General features: G+C 33.2%; 3 protein-coding genes across 3 annotated transcripts; 1 reads left to right on the top strand and 2 right to left on the bottom strand.

Annotated features, from left to right (window-relative positions):
* Positions 1–9,800: 9,800 nt before the first annotated feature.
* LOC139841398 (uncharacterized) lies at positions 9,801–10,301 on the bottom strand. The gene has a single exon (XM_071831617.1). It carries the CDS (start codon positions 10,299–10,301, stop codon positions 9,801–9,803), a length of 501 nt encoding a protein of 166 aa, XP_071687718.1.
* Positions 10,302–11,173: 872 nt separating this feature from the next.
* Positions 11,174–11,740, top strand: LOC139839938 (pollen allergen Sal k 5.0101-like). The gene is made up of 2 exons (XM_071830153.1): positions 11,174–11,282; positions 11,325–11,740. The coding sequence occupies exons 1-2, from the start codon at positions 11,174–11,176 to the stop codon at positions 11,738–11,740; spliced, it is 525 nt and encodes a 174-aa protein (XP_071686254.1).
* Positions 11,741–12,637: 897 nt separating this feature from the next.
* Positions 12,638–15,181, bottom strand: LOC139843292 (photosystem II reaction center W protein, chloroplastic-like). Its single transcript, XM_071833362.1, has 2 exons — positions 14,979–15,181; positions 12,638–13,175 (listed from the first exon to the last, which is right to left on the bottom strand). Exons 1-2 carry the CDS (start codon positions 15,067–15,069, stop codon positions 12,853–12,855), a joined length of 414 nt encoding a protein of 137 aa, XP_071689463.1. The 5' UTR covers positions 15,070–15,181; the 3' UTR covers positions 12,638–12,852.
* Between the last annotated feature and the right edge of the window lie 619 nt (positions 15,182–15,800).

Genomic DNA, 15,800 nt, shown 5'->3' with positions numbered 1-15,800 from the left:
AAGAAAGTTCGAAGATCTATACATCTCTAATACATATCCCAAAATGTTTTTTGTGTTACAATATAAGTAGTAGGTTATAGGTGCTAGTAATAGTAATAGTGTATACATGTTAAGTACTAGTATAAGTAGTATTAGGGTTTAAGGTTTTAATATGTATATGTATATATAATTCGTATATATACATAAAAATATTTTTATTTTTTTACATGTATATATGTATATATAAATCTAGGAGTGTTTATGTATATACTTATGAATAACAAGTTTATAATATGAATATGAATTAACAAAGATTAAAGTTTATGTAAATAGTTTAGGGTTTATGTTATACCTTTGAAGATTCAAGATAATTAACAAAGAAAAGATGAACACGATGAAGATGGAAGATCAAAGCCTTAAAAATCTTGAAGAACTCCTTGAAGATTCTTGAAGAACACGAAGAACAAGCTTGAAGATCCGAATACCACAAGAGAGGGAGAGGGAGAGATTGTTTTTGAGAGAGGATTTTGGTGTGATTTGTGAATGAGAAACTAGGAGTCTAGGAGTGTTTATATAGTGCAAGTATTAGAGTGTTAGTCAACATAAGGATGTTCTAATTAATGATTTTATTTTATTTTATAATTTTTAGTCAACAAAAGGTGGTACTAGTTTATAATTAGTCAACATAAGGATGTACTAGTTTATACTTTATTTTTAGTCAACATAAGGATGTAATTGTTTAAGATTCTTTAGTCTCATTATTATTATTATTATTATTATTATTATTATTATTATTATTATTATTATTATTATTATTATTATTATTATTATTATTATTATTATTATTATTATTATTATTATTATTATTATTATTATTATTATTATTATTATTATTATTATTATTATTATTATTATTATTATTATTATTATTATTATTATTTACATTTACTACATGATAAGTATTATTTTCTTTTTACTAATTCATGACTTGTATTTATTTTTATTTAGTTCCCAATTGTTTTATTATTTATATAAATGTCACTTTTTATTTATTACTTATAGATTAATAGTTATAAATAATATTACTGAAATGCATAAATTTTAATTAGCAGTGAGTGTCGAATAAAAATTTATTATTTGGTCAACGTTAAATTGATTGTGTATATAACAACCCTTAAATAATTAATACGTATAGTCAGACAGTAAACCCTAGGGTCATTTCAGTAATTTCAGAAGTCAAAAAGTGAGGGTTGTTATACATAGTCCCGAAACAAACCCAGAAGCTGAGAATGAATTTCCTGTAGCTGACCTCCTCGGGGCATTTTTCACATCCTTGCTAAGACTGAAAAACTTGAAATCTCCATCTGGAATATCCAGAATCTCAGCAAACTCCTCCAACGTCCAATCGTAGGAATAACCAAACATGTTCACGTGAACACATTTCAATTTACGTGGATCAAAAACATAGTTTGCATAGAATTCCCTAACAAGTCTGGGATAATACTCATTATCTCGATAGAGAAAAGCTCCAGCATATATTCCCCGCCAGTACGCAGAAAAACTACCTTGAGCAGCAACGTAAAGACCAGTAAGAATAGGATGTTCGGCTAATAGTCGTCGTCTTTCAGCAACTTGTTGTTCTGACTCTCCTTGTGAAACTCGGTGTGAAGCTCTAGCTCTTCTGTCCATGGATATTAACTGAGATTAACTGTAAATAACAAAATAATTAAAAATAATCATCATTAACACAAATAATAATATTAAAATTAGTGAAGAAAAAATGCTTAAATTAGTACCTTAAAGTGCCTTTAATCAATGAATTGCACAAGGTTGGAATTGTTATGAGACCGTGGAATCAAAGTTCCAGGGTCATACTATAAATCGGGTAAAAATCTTATCCGACAAAAATCTAGAAAATCTTACTAAATTTTATCTGAAAATCCAACATCTGATCAGATAAGGTCGCAAGCTCGCAAGGCGCAAGGACGCAAGCTTGCGCCTTGCGAGGGCAAGACGCAAGACAAATTTTTTTTTTTTGGGCTCCAGCGCAAGAATTTGTTTGAGAATGGGCATTTTGGCTATAATCCCATATATATATATATATATATATATATATATATATATATATATATATATATATATATATATATATATATATATATAGTGGTAGGATCAAGAGGGAAGTAACCATTCGGGGGGAAGCGGGGGGAAGCAAAAACTTTTTTTTTTTTCGTTTTTTGAAAAAACTTTGTTCATGAACATTATAGATGAGATGAAAATATGAACATTTAGTAAAGACACTTTGTGATAAATGTTTTTATTTTGGCGGAAAAAACGCTCGAAGAAGTAATATATATAACAATTATCGTGTTTTTCGAACGTATTTTGAGGTTTTAACTATTGGGGTTTAGATATTAGGGTTTACATATTAGGGTTTATAGGGTTTAGATATTAGGGTTTAGAAATTTAGGGTTTAGGGTTTAGATTTAGGGTTTAGATTTAGGATTTAGATTGAGTTTTTAACACGAACGGTTTAGAGTTTAGGGTTTAGGGTTTAGGGTTTGGTGTTTTGGGTTTATGGAATAAACCCAAAACACCAAACCCTAAACCCTAAACTCTAAATCGGGCTAAATTTTACTTCACAAAACATGAAGAAAAAAAAATCGTTCATATTCTTCACGAACAATATTATCTTGAATGTTATTTTTGTCGATCGTTTTCCCGCCTAAATAATAACATTCATCACGAAGTGTCTCTTCTAAATGTTCATATTTTCGTGTGAACTTGATGCCGGGAAAAAAAATTCATAAAAACGAAAAAAAAAAAAAAATTTGCTTCCCGCCGCTTCCCCCGATTGGTTACTTCCCCATTGATCCTGCCCATATATATATATATATATATATATATATATATATATATATATATATATATATATATATATATATATATATATATATATATATATATATCACATTAGTGTCACAAAGGTATATACATACACAATAATGTAATCACATATGTCACAAAGGCATACACATACAATCATGTAATCACATGTGACTATTGGGAAAAGAAAAAAAACATTTAACAAACGTAGAGTTGCAGTGCAGTAATAAATAAACTATCAATATATTTTTTTTTTTTTTTGAAAGGATAAACTATCAATATATTGTTCAATTGATCTAAAAGCAACAAAGAAATCCCGATTTACTTTCGGTATTTAAATGTTTGTTCATTAGTAACCAACTCTACCCGCAAATATAACGGGTTTATTTAATATTTTTGCAAAGTCAAATCTTTTACTCCGTAGAAGATACCCGGTCATTAGCTTACTGAGTTGCAATAAAAAAAAAAAAAAAAAAACTAACAGGTTTGAGGTGTTTTGGTATTCTAGTCTAGATATTCTATATAAGTCATATACTATAAAAACCGAGAGTTGACTTGCTAATCGTTTGTTAGTATGGCTTGCTTACTTTATCCAACCCAACTACATATACTCTTTTTAAATTACATCAATAAAATAGCTAAACCACTGTTTTTTATTTCATGGGACATTGATCCAAACTAACAAAATCAAAGAAGGCACTCCGTTCACAAGTTCATAAAATTTTCAAAGCCTAACAAACTCACAATGTATTGCTATGTGTATATTAATCATACATAATTGCTGACACCAGAAACAATTTTTCTTAAATATCTTGACCAAAGTATAAAAATAAACAGCATACCTCATGTCTCAAACTATTCTACTGGAAATCAAAAATAATATATAGGACATACAACATGCCATACCACAACTTGGCAAATAACAGAGAAAGACACAACACATTGTGTAACGAACTTCACTATCAAATACATTACAAATGAATTCCAGCCATGTACATTTAAAATTACAATTTTAGAATCCTTTTAGTTTACAGTATGAAAATGGGTATGCTTACTTCATCTACTAATCACTCAAAACAACCCACCCCCCCCCCCCCCCCCACCCCCCCCACCCCCACCCCCCCCCAACAAACATCTTAATACTTATGCTGCTAATCAGTGGCGAAACTGTGTGGGGCAGGGGGCGCCCGCCCCCGGTGGATTTTTTTTCAGTGTACAAATTTTGGATTTTTCGACTTTGCTCCCAGTGGATTTTTTTTTGCCCCAAAACCTTCAAATTTTGCCCAAAATTCTCCAAATTTTGCCCCAAAATCTTCAAATTTTGCCCCAAAATCTTCAACTTTTGCCCCCAAAATCTTCAAAGTTTGTCCAAAAAAATTGCTACGATTTAATTTTTTTTTCCCTCGGTGAAAAAAAATTCTAGTTTCGCCACTGCTGCTAATGTAATCACAATATTTATAACATAAAGAACCAAACAAAGAATCTAAAAATTGAAGTGCGGTAGAGCGATATAAATGACACTTGTATATTAACACAAACACATTACCTCATAGATGCTATTTCCTGGTTTTCCGGAAATAATAGAAGCTCCAATATGATCTGTGATGGAAGTCGCATAAGAATTAAGATACAACCAAACCACCATAGTTGTTAACTTCATCCACAACTTTTGTTGGTTTCAGTACCCTCTGGTGGTGGAAGTGGAGAAGAATAGCGCGATATAAGTTCCGTGATGGGTACCAACGCTCTTTCATCATCGAGCCCTTTCTTCTTTGTCTTCAAAAATGAACCAACAAAAATAATTTCAATGAATCTTGAATTTATATATTGATAATAATAATAATAACATATATAATATTTAATATGTAACGGAGTATATTAAACCACTCAATGCATGTATGATGGCCAGTGTTGTAAAAGTCGGCCGACTTGGCCGACGCGTCGGCTGATGCGTCGTTTTTTTGGGTTCTCCGTCCCGTTTTTTCTGAAAACGCCTCAAAAGGCGGTCAAAGCTAAAAATTCGGTCAAAGTCTGTCAAAGACGGTCAAAGTTAGTCAAAAACGGTCAAAATCAGTCAAATTTTCGTCAAGATGTGATATGTTTCTAAAATTAGGGTTTGTTTTCATTTTTTGGCCGCCATTTTCTCTGTGTCCTTACTGATTATGTACTCAGTAACATTAATTGAGTTTGAAGTTTGATTGTATTTAAATTCAAGTTCTTATTTAAGAAATTTATGGTACAGAATCAACTATTTTATACATATATAAATATATATTCAAGAAATTATTAATAAAGTCAACGTTGGTCAACGACCGATGCGTCACCGACGCGTCCCCGACTCGGCCGACGCGTCCTTTTTAGGTCTCGACCGATGCGTCCCCGACTCGCGACTTTTACAACCTTGATGATGGCATATATCCAGCTTCCTTTTTTTCCATCAGAACATGGTAATGAAGATACATATTTGTTTATTAAGTATATAAGTATAAGTACATAAGTGCAACAGAAAATAAATAAAAGAAATTTAGTACCAAAAGGAGCACGGACAAATATGGCTGATTGGAGTTTTGTGGATAGAAATGTAGGTTTTGCTTTGGTAGATTATCTGATTATGTAGGATGTGTAGGATAGTGGTGGACAGTGGATGACAGAGGGCTAGTTGATGGTTGTAAGGAGTAAAAGAGAGCATATATGTTTTGATAATGTAGGATTTATCCAAGAAGAGATCCAGATTCAATTTTCATTGGAATTTATTACTCTTTGAAATGAGTCAAAGAAGTAGAAATAAGCAAGATCTCAACTTTGCTAACTCAGTGCAACTGTACTAATTAACTATCTCAACAATCCAGACCGTTGAAACGGTATCAAACTAAGACATGTCTAGACCGACCCTATTTGGGTTTGGTACCCAAGCACCCCACCCAAGCGACCCCCCATCTTGCAACCTTTAATATTGATGTTTAGCTATGTCAACAGATCAAGTCTAAGTATTTATCCCAAAAGTTAACATCATGTAAGATTAAATATGAACAAAAATAAAATTACCAAGTTCGAACAACCATACCTTGTACGCACTACATTTATACATGCTTCTTTAAGATCATTATATATACATTAATCTGCAACAAAAATCAATAACAAATATATCGATATTGATGATTAAATATATAAATATATAATCACATATAAGTATCTTAAAATCATGTGTAACATTAAAAAAGTTTAAACAGTTCATAAGAGTATAAGATTAATATAAAAGGAAAACTTTAAAAATTTATACCGTAACTCAATACGTCCATTAATACTAATCAATAAATCTCATAGCTTACACCAAATCCATCGTTATCTCTTGGTATCTGATCAAGGTTCTATTCTTTATATTGGTATCTATATCTATATATTTATATTTATATATAACTAGTTTTGTGGGCCCAACGATATTGGGGCGATTGGAAAACAAAAACAAAAAAAAAGAAATAATGTATATACTCCCTGTAAGAATATAAAATAAGATAACAAATGCATTTTTTTTTTTTTTTTTTTGCAGTTGATTAAAAATATAAATAAGGAAACTACCTTGTGGTTTTAATTAAAACTGTGGGTCGGTTTTCTTTATGACCTCTTTTTTTTTCATTCTTAGTCTCTTATGCCTCTTTACAAATTCTTAACATTTTTCGAAATTGCATTGTAAAACTTCATTTTGGTGTCAAATTGGCGGTTTTGGTCGGTTAGCGGTCGGTTAATTGGATGTTTAAAAAATAACGAAATAAAAAGAAAGTGAATAAAAGTTTGTAAAGAAAAGGAAAAAAAGGTTGTAAAGAAAGGGGATTTTTTTTTTTGGTCGATTAACGGTCGGTGATTTTGGTTGGTTAATTGTAATAATGACATGAGAAAAGAAGTGAAGAAAAAGTTGTAAGAAAAACAGGAAAAAAAAAGGTTAGTTATTAGATATCATAAAAATTGCTTCAAATACTCATTTTGTTAATTTTACTAAAGACAAATACGCATATATACTAAAATTTACATGTCTAATTTAAAAAATTTAAAATTTAAACATAAATGTATGTTACATATACATATTACATATAGAAGCATGTGGATAGTCACCTTAGACAAATCAGAGCGACACAATTGTCATATAAATAAGAATTTTTTAATAAAGAAATATTTAATTTAATTTAATTTAAATCAATCTTTACGGAGTATTATTCTAATCGTAATTCTAATTTTAATTATATTTATATTTATAATTCTAATTATAAATCTAATTTTAATTCTAATTAATTACTCCGTGATAAAATGAAATTGAAATTGAGAAAAGAAAGATTCTTCTTTTACAACACCATGTACTCCATACAATTTAAAATACCGTGTGCGTTTCTTTTAACTTTTGCTTTTCACCTACTTTCTTTTTGACCTCTTTATCTTTTCATCTTACTCTCCACTTCTTCCTACCCATCATTTGTACTTCCCATTGCTTCTTCCATCTTACCCTTGGCTCCAACTTACTCATCATACTCTCAATTTCTTCTTCTACAACTTTCACCTACACCATAATCATCACCATGAACGTCATCGCCCTCACCAACAACGACACCTCTAACCACAAACATGATAACAAATTGGGGGCCTTCACCCTGAAACTACAACCGCGGTCACCACCAGCACCATCTTTACCTTCTTTTTTTATTGTTTTTTTTCTTCTATTTTTTCCTGTTTTTGTGTTTTAGGGTTTTTAAAAACAAAGGTGTGGCTGATGGTGATGGATGGCGGCGTTCGTTGGATTTGGTGGTAGAAGATTAATGATAGTGGTGGAAGAGAGTCTTGGTGGAGGCAGGATGTTGATGTTGGTGGTGGTAGACGGAGGTCGTGGTGGTTGATGAAGGTTGAAGGTAGCAGTTGACGGAGGTTTATGGTAATGGTGAAAGGAGGTGGCAAAAGGTTGATGGCCGAGGGCGGAAACTGTCGGAGGTACCGCCGGTGGTGGTAGTAGTGGCTATTGTGATGGCGGCGGATGGTGGTTACCAGAAGTCGAAGTATGGGCACTGTTGGTGACTGTGGGGGTTGTGTAAGGTGGTGGTGGCAGGAGGTTGTTGGTGGCAGGAAGATAAGGGTGGTGGTGATGTGGCAGGAGGTTAATTGATGTTTAAAAAAAAAAAGCTACAGTAAAATAGTTTGCTACAGTATAACAGTTTAAAAAGGTGACATGGCGGAGGAGGAGTGGATAAAATGTGTGGGACCCATTACGCAAATTAGTATATTGTACAATAATCAAAAACATGTTAGGATAATTTTCCATTATCCCTTGTGTGATACCATGGATCACCTGTGGCTGTCAAATGTAATCATGGAGGTCTTTTAAAGTTTGCCTACTTAATCATATCTTTAAAAATTTATATATTTAAAGTTCGCGTCCGTGTTTTCTACTTACAGGGGCATTTTCGTCTCTTTGATTTCAAATATTAACATTACGACTTCATAAAGATGAGGTGTCTCTTTTAATGGTTAAGATATAGTGAATCATATTGAATAGATGGCTAAGATTAGATTTCAAGTTTAAAAATGACTCATTTTTAGTTTTCTTATTATATATATAGAGAATAGAGAATAGAGATAGAGATAGATATAGAGAATATAGAGAATAGAGATAGAGATAGAGATAGAGATAGAGAAAGAGAATAGAGAATAGATAATAGAGAATAGAGAATAGAGATAGAGACTATAGAAGCAAGTATTTATTTTAGACAAATTAAGAAGAAAAAATTGACATTTATTTTAAGAGGGAAGCACATCAAATAAAGTATCAAATAAGGTATCAAATATAAATTCAAAAATTAGAGTTTATTGTTATATTTAAAAAATCAAATTGAGCAATTCAAACACCCCAAAATCGCTTTCATACGTCATAGCTCACATTTTGTGTTAATTGCATTGTTGATAAATCGTTACTCATAAATGGTACTCGTATGCATTAGACCATTCGTAATGGTGAGCGGTGTCACTTTTGGTGTCACTTGCCTTTTTGCACTTTTTTGATGAGTAGGACGTGTTACTTTTCTGAGTGGAGTAGTGATGGTGTTTCTTTTTTGGTGTTACTTTCGTGGAAAGCTGAGGTGTCATTTTATTTTTCTTTTTCCTGTTTTATTTAATTGAATTTATATTATTTATATTATTATATGATTATATTTATATTTTAAAAATATTTTTAAACTATATCGGCTATATTTTTAACCGTTTTTTCTTTCTTTCTAAAAACGGCTAGTTTTTACCCCTATATATACAACCACTTTTCTCAAGTCATAAACACACACTTCATCTTTTCTAAAACTCTCAAACCATAACACACAAAGTTTGAAATGAGCCCGTTGAATATTGTTGTTAAAGTTCATTATAGAGGTAAATTTGATAGTGAAATGATGAATTATAACCCGCATGCAACACGAGATTATTACATGGATGTTCATAAGTGTCCAAATTATATGTCGTTGCTTGGGTTGCTACAGCGAGACTTAATCTACCCCACTAAACAAATCTGGTTTTTCAAAAAACCCAACGCTCCTGCCTCGCTTCTAGAAGAAGATCACGATTGGTTTGGTGCGATTGGGCTAGCCTTGTTACGTAACCAACAATTAACCTTTACACCGAATGGATTGATGAAAACTACGCCATTTCGGCAAGTGAAGATCACCGTTTCATCAATACGATATTCGCGAATTCGAAGATTGATGAATGTGTTTGTTGAAAATAGCCGTTAGGAATTAAAGTAATCGTTTTTAAGAACTAAGTTGTTTTTCTATTTATAAAAAATAATGTAATATAATAAACGGCTATATTTTATGAAATATCAATCTATTATTACAACTAAACTTGATTTACATTAATTGAAATTACATAATTTTAAAATTCATTAACGAAACTACAAAATACATAACAAATTACTCATTATTATTAGCGGACCGAAAGTAAGGTGATAAGTTCCAAATGTGCTCGGTTAAATCTGCCTCTAACTGTTGGTGAACTTGCTTGTCTCTTATTTCCTTAACCCTTGCATCTCGATCCCTCAAATCCTGTTGCAACCTTCGTGGTGGGTTCCTTTCTATCATTCTTTCTTCTCTCCTTCCAATAGCAAAACCGTTATTTTCTTGAATCATGTTATGTAATACAATACAAGCATACATATGTCTTCTAATTTTGTTGAAGTCTTTAGATCTCGCCGGAGTCTTTAACATTGAAAATCTACCATGTAATACTCCAAATGCACGCTCAATATCTTTCCTTGCACTTTCTTGAAAACGTTTAAATTTTTTACGTGGTTCGTCAATTGAATTATGAGGCGCTTTTACCAACATGGCCCAATCTGGGTATATACCATCGCCTAGGTAATACCCTCTTTCGTAGTGACGCCCGTTGACATCAAATGGTGAAGGTGGAGCCATTCCATCTTTTATAGAGTTGAAAATTGGTGAGACATTTAGAACGTTATACTATTAATAAAACTAACAATTGGTGAGGCATTTAGCCGTTCCATCTTCCCGATCCCTAGCTATATAAACCCGGCTTCTAGGGAATCGCGAACTGCTTGCTTCTCCATCGACTTCTTCTTCCGTTATACTATTAATAAAACTAACAATGTTTTCATCATCGGAATCATCATCAAGAACTCGAGCATCTTGTAAGTGTCTTCCATTGTGAAAAAAATAAAATTGTTGTTTGTATGTTATTTGATTAAAAGAATGGAAGTAGGATTGTTGGATGTTTGTGTGTTAAAAATAAATGTAATGTAAATATATATATATAGAAAAAAAATACTGAATTTTTTTTTTAATAGCCAACTGCTAATTGAAACAGTCCAACCAGAGCTCGCCACGTGTCAGCAACGTCCGTTGCTTGTCACGTTTCTTCGACACAAACGCGAAAGTGACGCGGTGAAGTGACCCAGGGTTACGGTCGAACTTGGCGTTTCTTCGTGCCAAGTGTGAAAGTGACGGGGTCACTTAGGACCCGTTACGAATGGTCTTAATGTTTGTTTTCTTCACAATTATTCTGGTGGATTTGAATATATATTCCAACATAATTTCACTTCAAACGGATTGACATCACTAGATTCATGGTTAATAATAGATTTTCCTACATTTGTGACAAACTTCTAATCTTAGAAACATAACCACCATTCCCGCCTTTCCCTTCCAACCTCTTAACTCCCTATCGGAACTTTTGTCCTCCATTTAATCCAAACACAATAAGCCCTACCATAATTTCACAAATTAGTAAATCCAAAACAAAATTCCCCCAAAAAAATAAAATAAAAATGGCTAATTACGTCGATGTGTTAGCCCTCTTATTCATTATTTCTTCCATCGTGGGCCCAGTCACTTGTCGTGGGGACTCCACGACCACCTCCTCATCATCTATGGCATATTCAGCTCCAGCCCCAGCTCCAACTCCAACATCACCAACACCAGATGGAGAATCATTCAACATACAAGGAAAAGTCTATTGCGATCCTTGTCGGATTCAATTCCCTATCAAAATTAGCTACCCCGTTCCCAGCACTAAAGTCATCCTTCGTTGTCGTAATCGTGAATCAGGCGTTGAAACGGTTAAAATGGAGGGCATGAGTGATGCTAACGGTATGTATAGCCTCACGGCTAAGGGTGATCATGAAGAGGAAATATGTGAAGTTCGGGTTACAGAAAGCCCGGATGCTAAATGCCCGGAGATTATGGATGATGAAAGTAGTGCGCGTGTTTCATTGACCGATAAAAATGGAGTTAGAGGTAAATCTCGAATGGCAAATCCAATTGGATTCATGGTAAAGGACATTGATCCTCGCTGCAAGGAGATTCTTGCAGAGATTGGTATCACGGGAATTTAATTGACTGTATAATTTCATTTGTTTGTAAATTTAAAGTAATTATCTGTATAGACAACTTTATTTTTGCTACTGAAAAAAAAACTTATAATCTTTCTTAATATTGGAAGAATGGTGAATGCAGGTTCGAAACGTAAGTCAAGATTGTAGTAATGTATTATGTTTAAATAGATACACAGGTAGGAGAAAACGCTTGTACTTTCACCTCAAAAATGGGCAATTTAACCAGATTTACTTATTAATTGTCTGATTAATGTTATATTTTATTAGTATCATATCAAAGACTAGAACCTGAAATAATGTTAACAAGTGATGGGTCAAACGGATGCGGGTTAACGGTTCTACATGTGAGATGTTCGAACGGGTATTACATATTGACGTGTCGGATTTTACCCGCCAATGAGTACAATATTGTACCCGATCCTACCATGGTTGAATATTTTTGAATTTGCCCGCCACCACGGGCATGGATACCCACGAGTCACTGGATTTTTTCCAGCCCATCCATAAACCCAACCCATTTTAACCCTTTGGAAAATTTTACCAGTTGACATGTCTTTGAGACTCTGACCCACCAACAAATCCATTTTGCCACCTCCAGTTTGTGGATAGCTCCAGAGTGCATAACCGATTGCCGAGGTCAATTAGAGCTAGATAAAACTAAAATCTCAAAAATCATCACAATAAACCATCAAGGAGCATTTGAACAACAAAAGTCACAAAAACTTATAATTATAATTTGCTGTCAGCTACAGTCTATAACTTATAATGACTAACAGAAAAACAACATCAACCCCTATAATGACTGTAACAAAACAACATGTCAAATGGGTGGGTCGATCCTATTCTCTTTAACCGTACACTGGTACACACAATTCTAAATTTGTGATGGCGCTAAAATGCTAAAGAGATTATATAAACAATTCCATTCAATATTTTCTTTCAATATAGATGCACTTTTAATATGAGATTAAACTATACAAGATTTAATTGTAGGAGAAAAGTGCAACTCTCATAATCACAAATACTCCACAATCAAAGTACAAAGGATACGTGAATAATATTACACTTAAGTCCATCACAATTGGCAAACTTGTCATTGCAGGTAAGAAAATCTAAAGCGATAAACCGGACTCTTCATCCTCTTCAAGGCTACCGGTGTAGACAAAGTAAAGGGTCCAAATTAAACCAAAGACACCAAAAAGGATCCATCCAAGAAGATTGTTGCTTAGACCAAAAGGTAGCCCAGTTCCTTCTGTGCTCATTCTCTCGTCCACTAGAGCCATGGCTGCCGGGCTCGACATAGTTGCAGCTACAGCTGCAGCCATCAAAGATGGTGCACCCATCCTCAACTTGGGTGCAATGTTCTCTGATGTGACTGCGGGCTTAACTTCCATCGAACACCTCACTTTTCCCATCTTGCTCATTGATGGCAATCCTGATCAGATTAACATCATCATTAATTCCCATTTTAATTAAATGCAATAATTAAACTAATTAGTACACAACTAATTAGTACACAACTAATTATAGATTTTGTTTGCTTATGAATTCATTAAATCCCATTTCACAATAATCACTTTTAAAAATTTGGTAATGGTATATTCCGATTTTCAATCAACTTAAGATGGAAATGATATTGTTAATTGAACGCAAAATGTAACTTGTCACCACAAGAAACTAAAGTGATTAGTAAATATTTTTTTGAACGGCGATATCGACATCCAATGCTCTCATTTGTCACCCACACACGCGTTAGGAGGAAACCCAACTCGCGACGATGTTGGCAGTACCATCGAAGGTTGGGAAAAAACCCCAGAGACCCTCCCAAATCACATTGATGTTAGCAGTACCATCAAATGTTGGAAACTTACTACTTGGAGTGAGAATCGAACCTGGGTTGGCAGTACCTCAAGTTAGTGTTGGAAAAAATTGGTTGGAAAAGTGTGTTTCACCAACTTTTGGACACAAATTAGTAGATAATAAAGTGAGATATATTAACGACTATTTAGTGGGTTTTATAGCCACTAATGAGAGCTTTAAAACAAACTAAAGTGTGTCCAAAACGGGTTAATGGTGAATGAGATATCGCGTCTCAAAGTTGCTAGTTTAAGTGCAAAATAGAAGCAAGTTTCAAATGAAATGGAACTTGTCCCACATAAGAGTGGGAAAGAACTATTATGTAGTATATAAGAGGATGAATGTAAGCTATGTCAAGATCTTATGGCATGTTTTACTCCTTTACAATCCCTCGCGCAGGGGTGCAAAAATCTGGATTTGGGCTTGGAAATCAATGCGTGCTCACGCGACTTGCGGACACGAATGCAGCTCCGAAAATCGACTTGCGGACACGAATGCAGCTCCGAAAATCCGGGCTGTCCAAGAACAAATCGTTTATTATTTTGGTTGATTCTGAAAATCGTTTCCTCTTATATGTGTTTACGTTTGCACTATAAATACCAAGCTTTGGTATTGGGAAAAAACACACAAACGAATTCTCTCTACATTCGTTCAGCAACTTCTTTCTCCAGCAAATTAAGCTTGTCTTCCTTCGTAACAGCTACAGTCTCCCTGTTTTCGATCTTTTTTCAGGCAAGTGCTCTCGTCCGGCAGTACGCTGCTTCAAACCGGTATACCCTTGGAACAGACGTCGAATCTGTTTAAGTGAATTGTGTCAAACACAAGCCCGGTTCATCTCTTTTATTCGGTTTGATTGTTTTCGTTTCAGTTCATAATTATTTTGTTGATATGATTATAATGTTGCATCATGTATAGATTTATGTTCAGTATCTGATTTGTAACATGCATAGACTTATATTCAGTTTCATTGTAATTTTTACTCATAGTTAGATCTCACCCCATACCACTCAACCCAAACTTCGGTAGTAAAGTGATTAGTGAATTAAACTACACTCTATATTAAATTGATAATCGTATACAATAATAACTTCAAAAACAAACATATCCAAACAGTTTCAAACAAATAAAAATGAGCTTCAATTCACCTTTTTAGATAGCTTTTAGTAGCTTATCAAAAGAGCTACTAAAATAGTTACAAATCATCAATAAAATTGTGTTTTGTCCCTAGCAAATGGAAATAATATATACTTATGTTAATTATCAACATTTCTTTAGCCTAACATTACTAGTACTAGAGTGACCCGTTAACCAAATGGTTAATAGTTCAAGTCTCAATTAAAAACGTAAAAGCATTAAAACGTGCATTGGAATCGAAACGTACCGATAACCGGAGAACCGCATGTAATCGAAGGCTTTTGCACCAAAGAAAATGATGGTGGGGCGGTAGAAATGGAAGCACAAATGGATGCCATCTTCTTTCTCTTCTATTGATTTGCAACAACTCGAATATTGAAAAACTAAAACTAACACTCTAAAGTTGAGAAGGTATAATTTGTGTTTTAATATAAGTTTTAAAAATTTTGATTGGTTAATTAGGAAATATTCAATGCAACCACATAAATGGATTACACGGGGATCGAACCACATCTTTATTCCACCACTCTTTTTCTTCCACGTGGCAATATGCCATCTATATATACATCATGGTTTTGATAGTGATATTGGGTGTAAAATGATCGTATGCTGATATTATCTCATATATGTCCAATTCTTTAGTTATTTAAGTAAATATTTCGTTCGGACGATTATTTTGAATAATTTGATCTGCTCATCTAAAAGATATTGAAGGAACCTATCAGTTACATCCATTTATTTGCTTGAAATCCAAGGGACCAATAAGAGCGCGACATGTGGCGCGAAAATCACATGTGATTGAAAAAAAATAAAAAATTTGAAAAAAAAAATTTCGAAATTTTTTTTTTCGAATTTTTTTACAATCACATTTGATTCTGGATGTCAATCACATGTGATTGTAAACCCAATCACATGTGATTATACATGTCAAATCCAATCACATGTGATTGTACAATTCAATCACATGTGATTATGTAGGAAAATCACATGTGATTGTAAAGAAAAATTCGAAAAAAAAAATTTGTAAAAAAAAATCGAAATTTAAAAAAAAAATTGTTGAAATTTTTTT

This window comes from Rutidosis leptorrhynchoides, chromosome 4 (genome assembly GCF_046630445.1).
Source record: "Rutidosis leptorrhynchoides isolate AG116_Rl617_1_P2 chromosome 4, CSIRO_AGI_Rlap_v1, whole genome shotgun sequence".
NCBI classification, from domain to species: Eukaryota; Viridiplantae; Streptophyta; class Magnoliopsida; order Asterales; family Asteraceae; genus Rutidosis; species Rutidosis leptorrhynchoides.
This window is presented reverse-complemented; position numbering and strand designations above follow the sequence as displayed.

Coding starts and splice junctions, on each gene's coding strand:
- LOC139841398 (XM_071831617.1), bottom strand. CDS start 10,301: ATGGCTCCACCTTCACCATTTGATGTCAACGGGCGTCACTACGAAAGA.
- LOC139839938 (XM_071830153.1), top strand. CDS start 11,174: ATGGCTAATTACGTCGATGTGTTAGCCCTCTTATTCATTATTTCTTCC. Junction 11,283..11,324: donor CTCCTCATCATCTATGGCAT/ATTCAGCTCCAG, acceptor CATCACCAACAC/CAGATGGAGAATCATTCAAC.
- LOC139843292 (XM_071833362.1), bottom strand. CDS start 15,069: ATGGCATCCATTTGTGCTTCCATTTCTACCGCCCCACCATCATTTTCT. Junction 13,176..14,978: donor ATGCGGTTCTCCGGTTATCG/GTACGTTTCGAT, acceptor TAATCTGATCAG/GATTGCCATCAATGAGCAAG.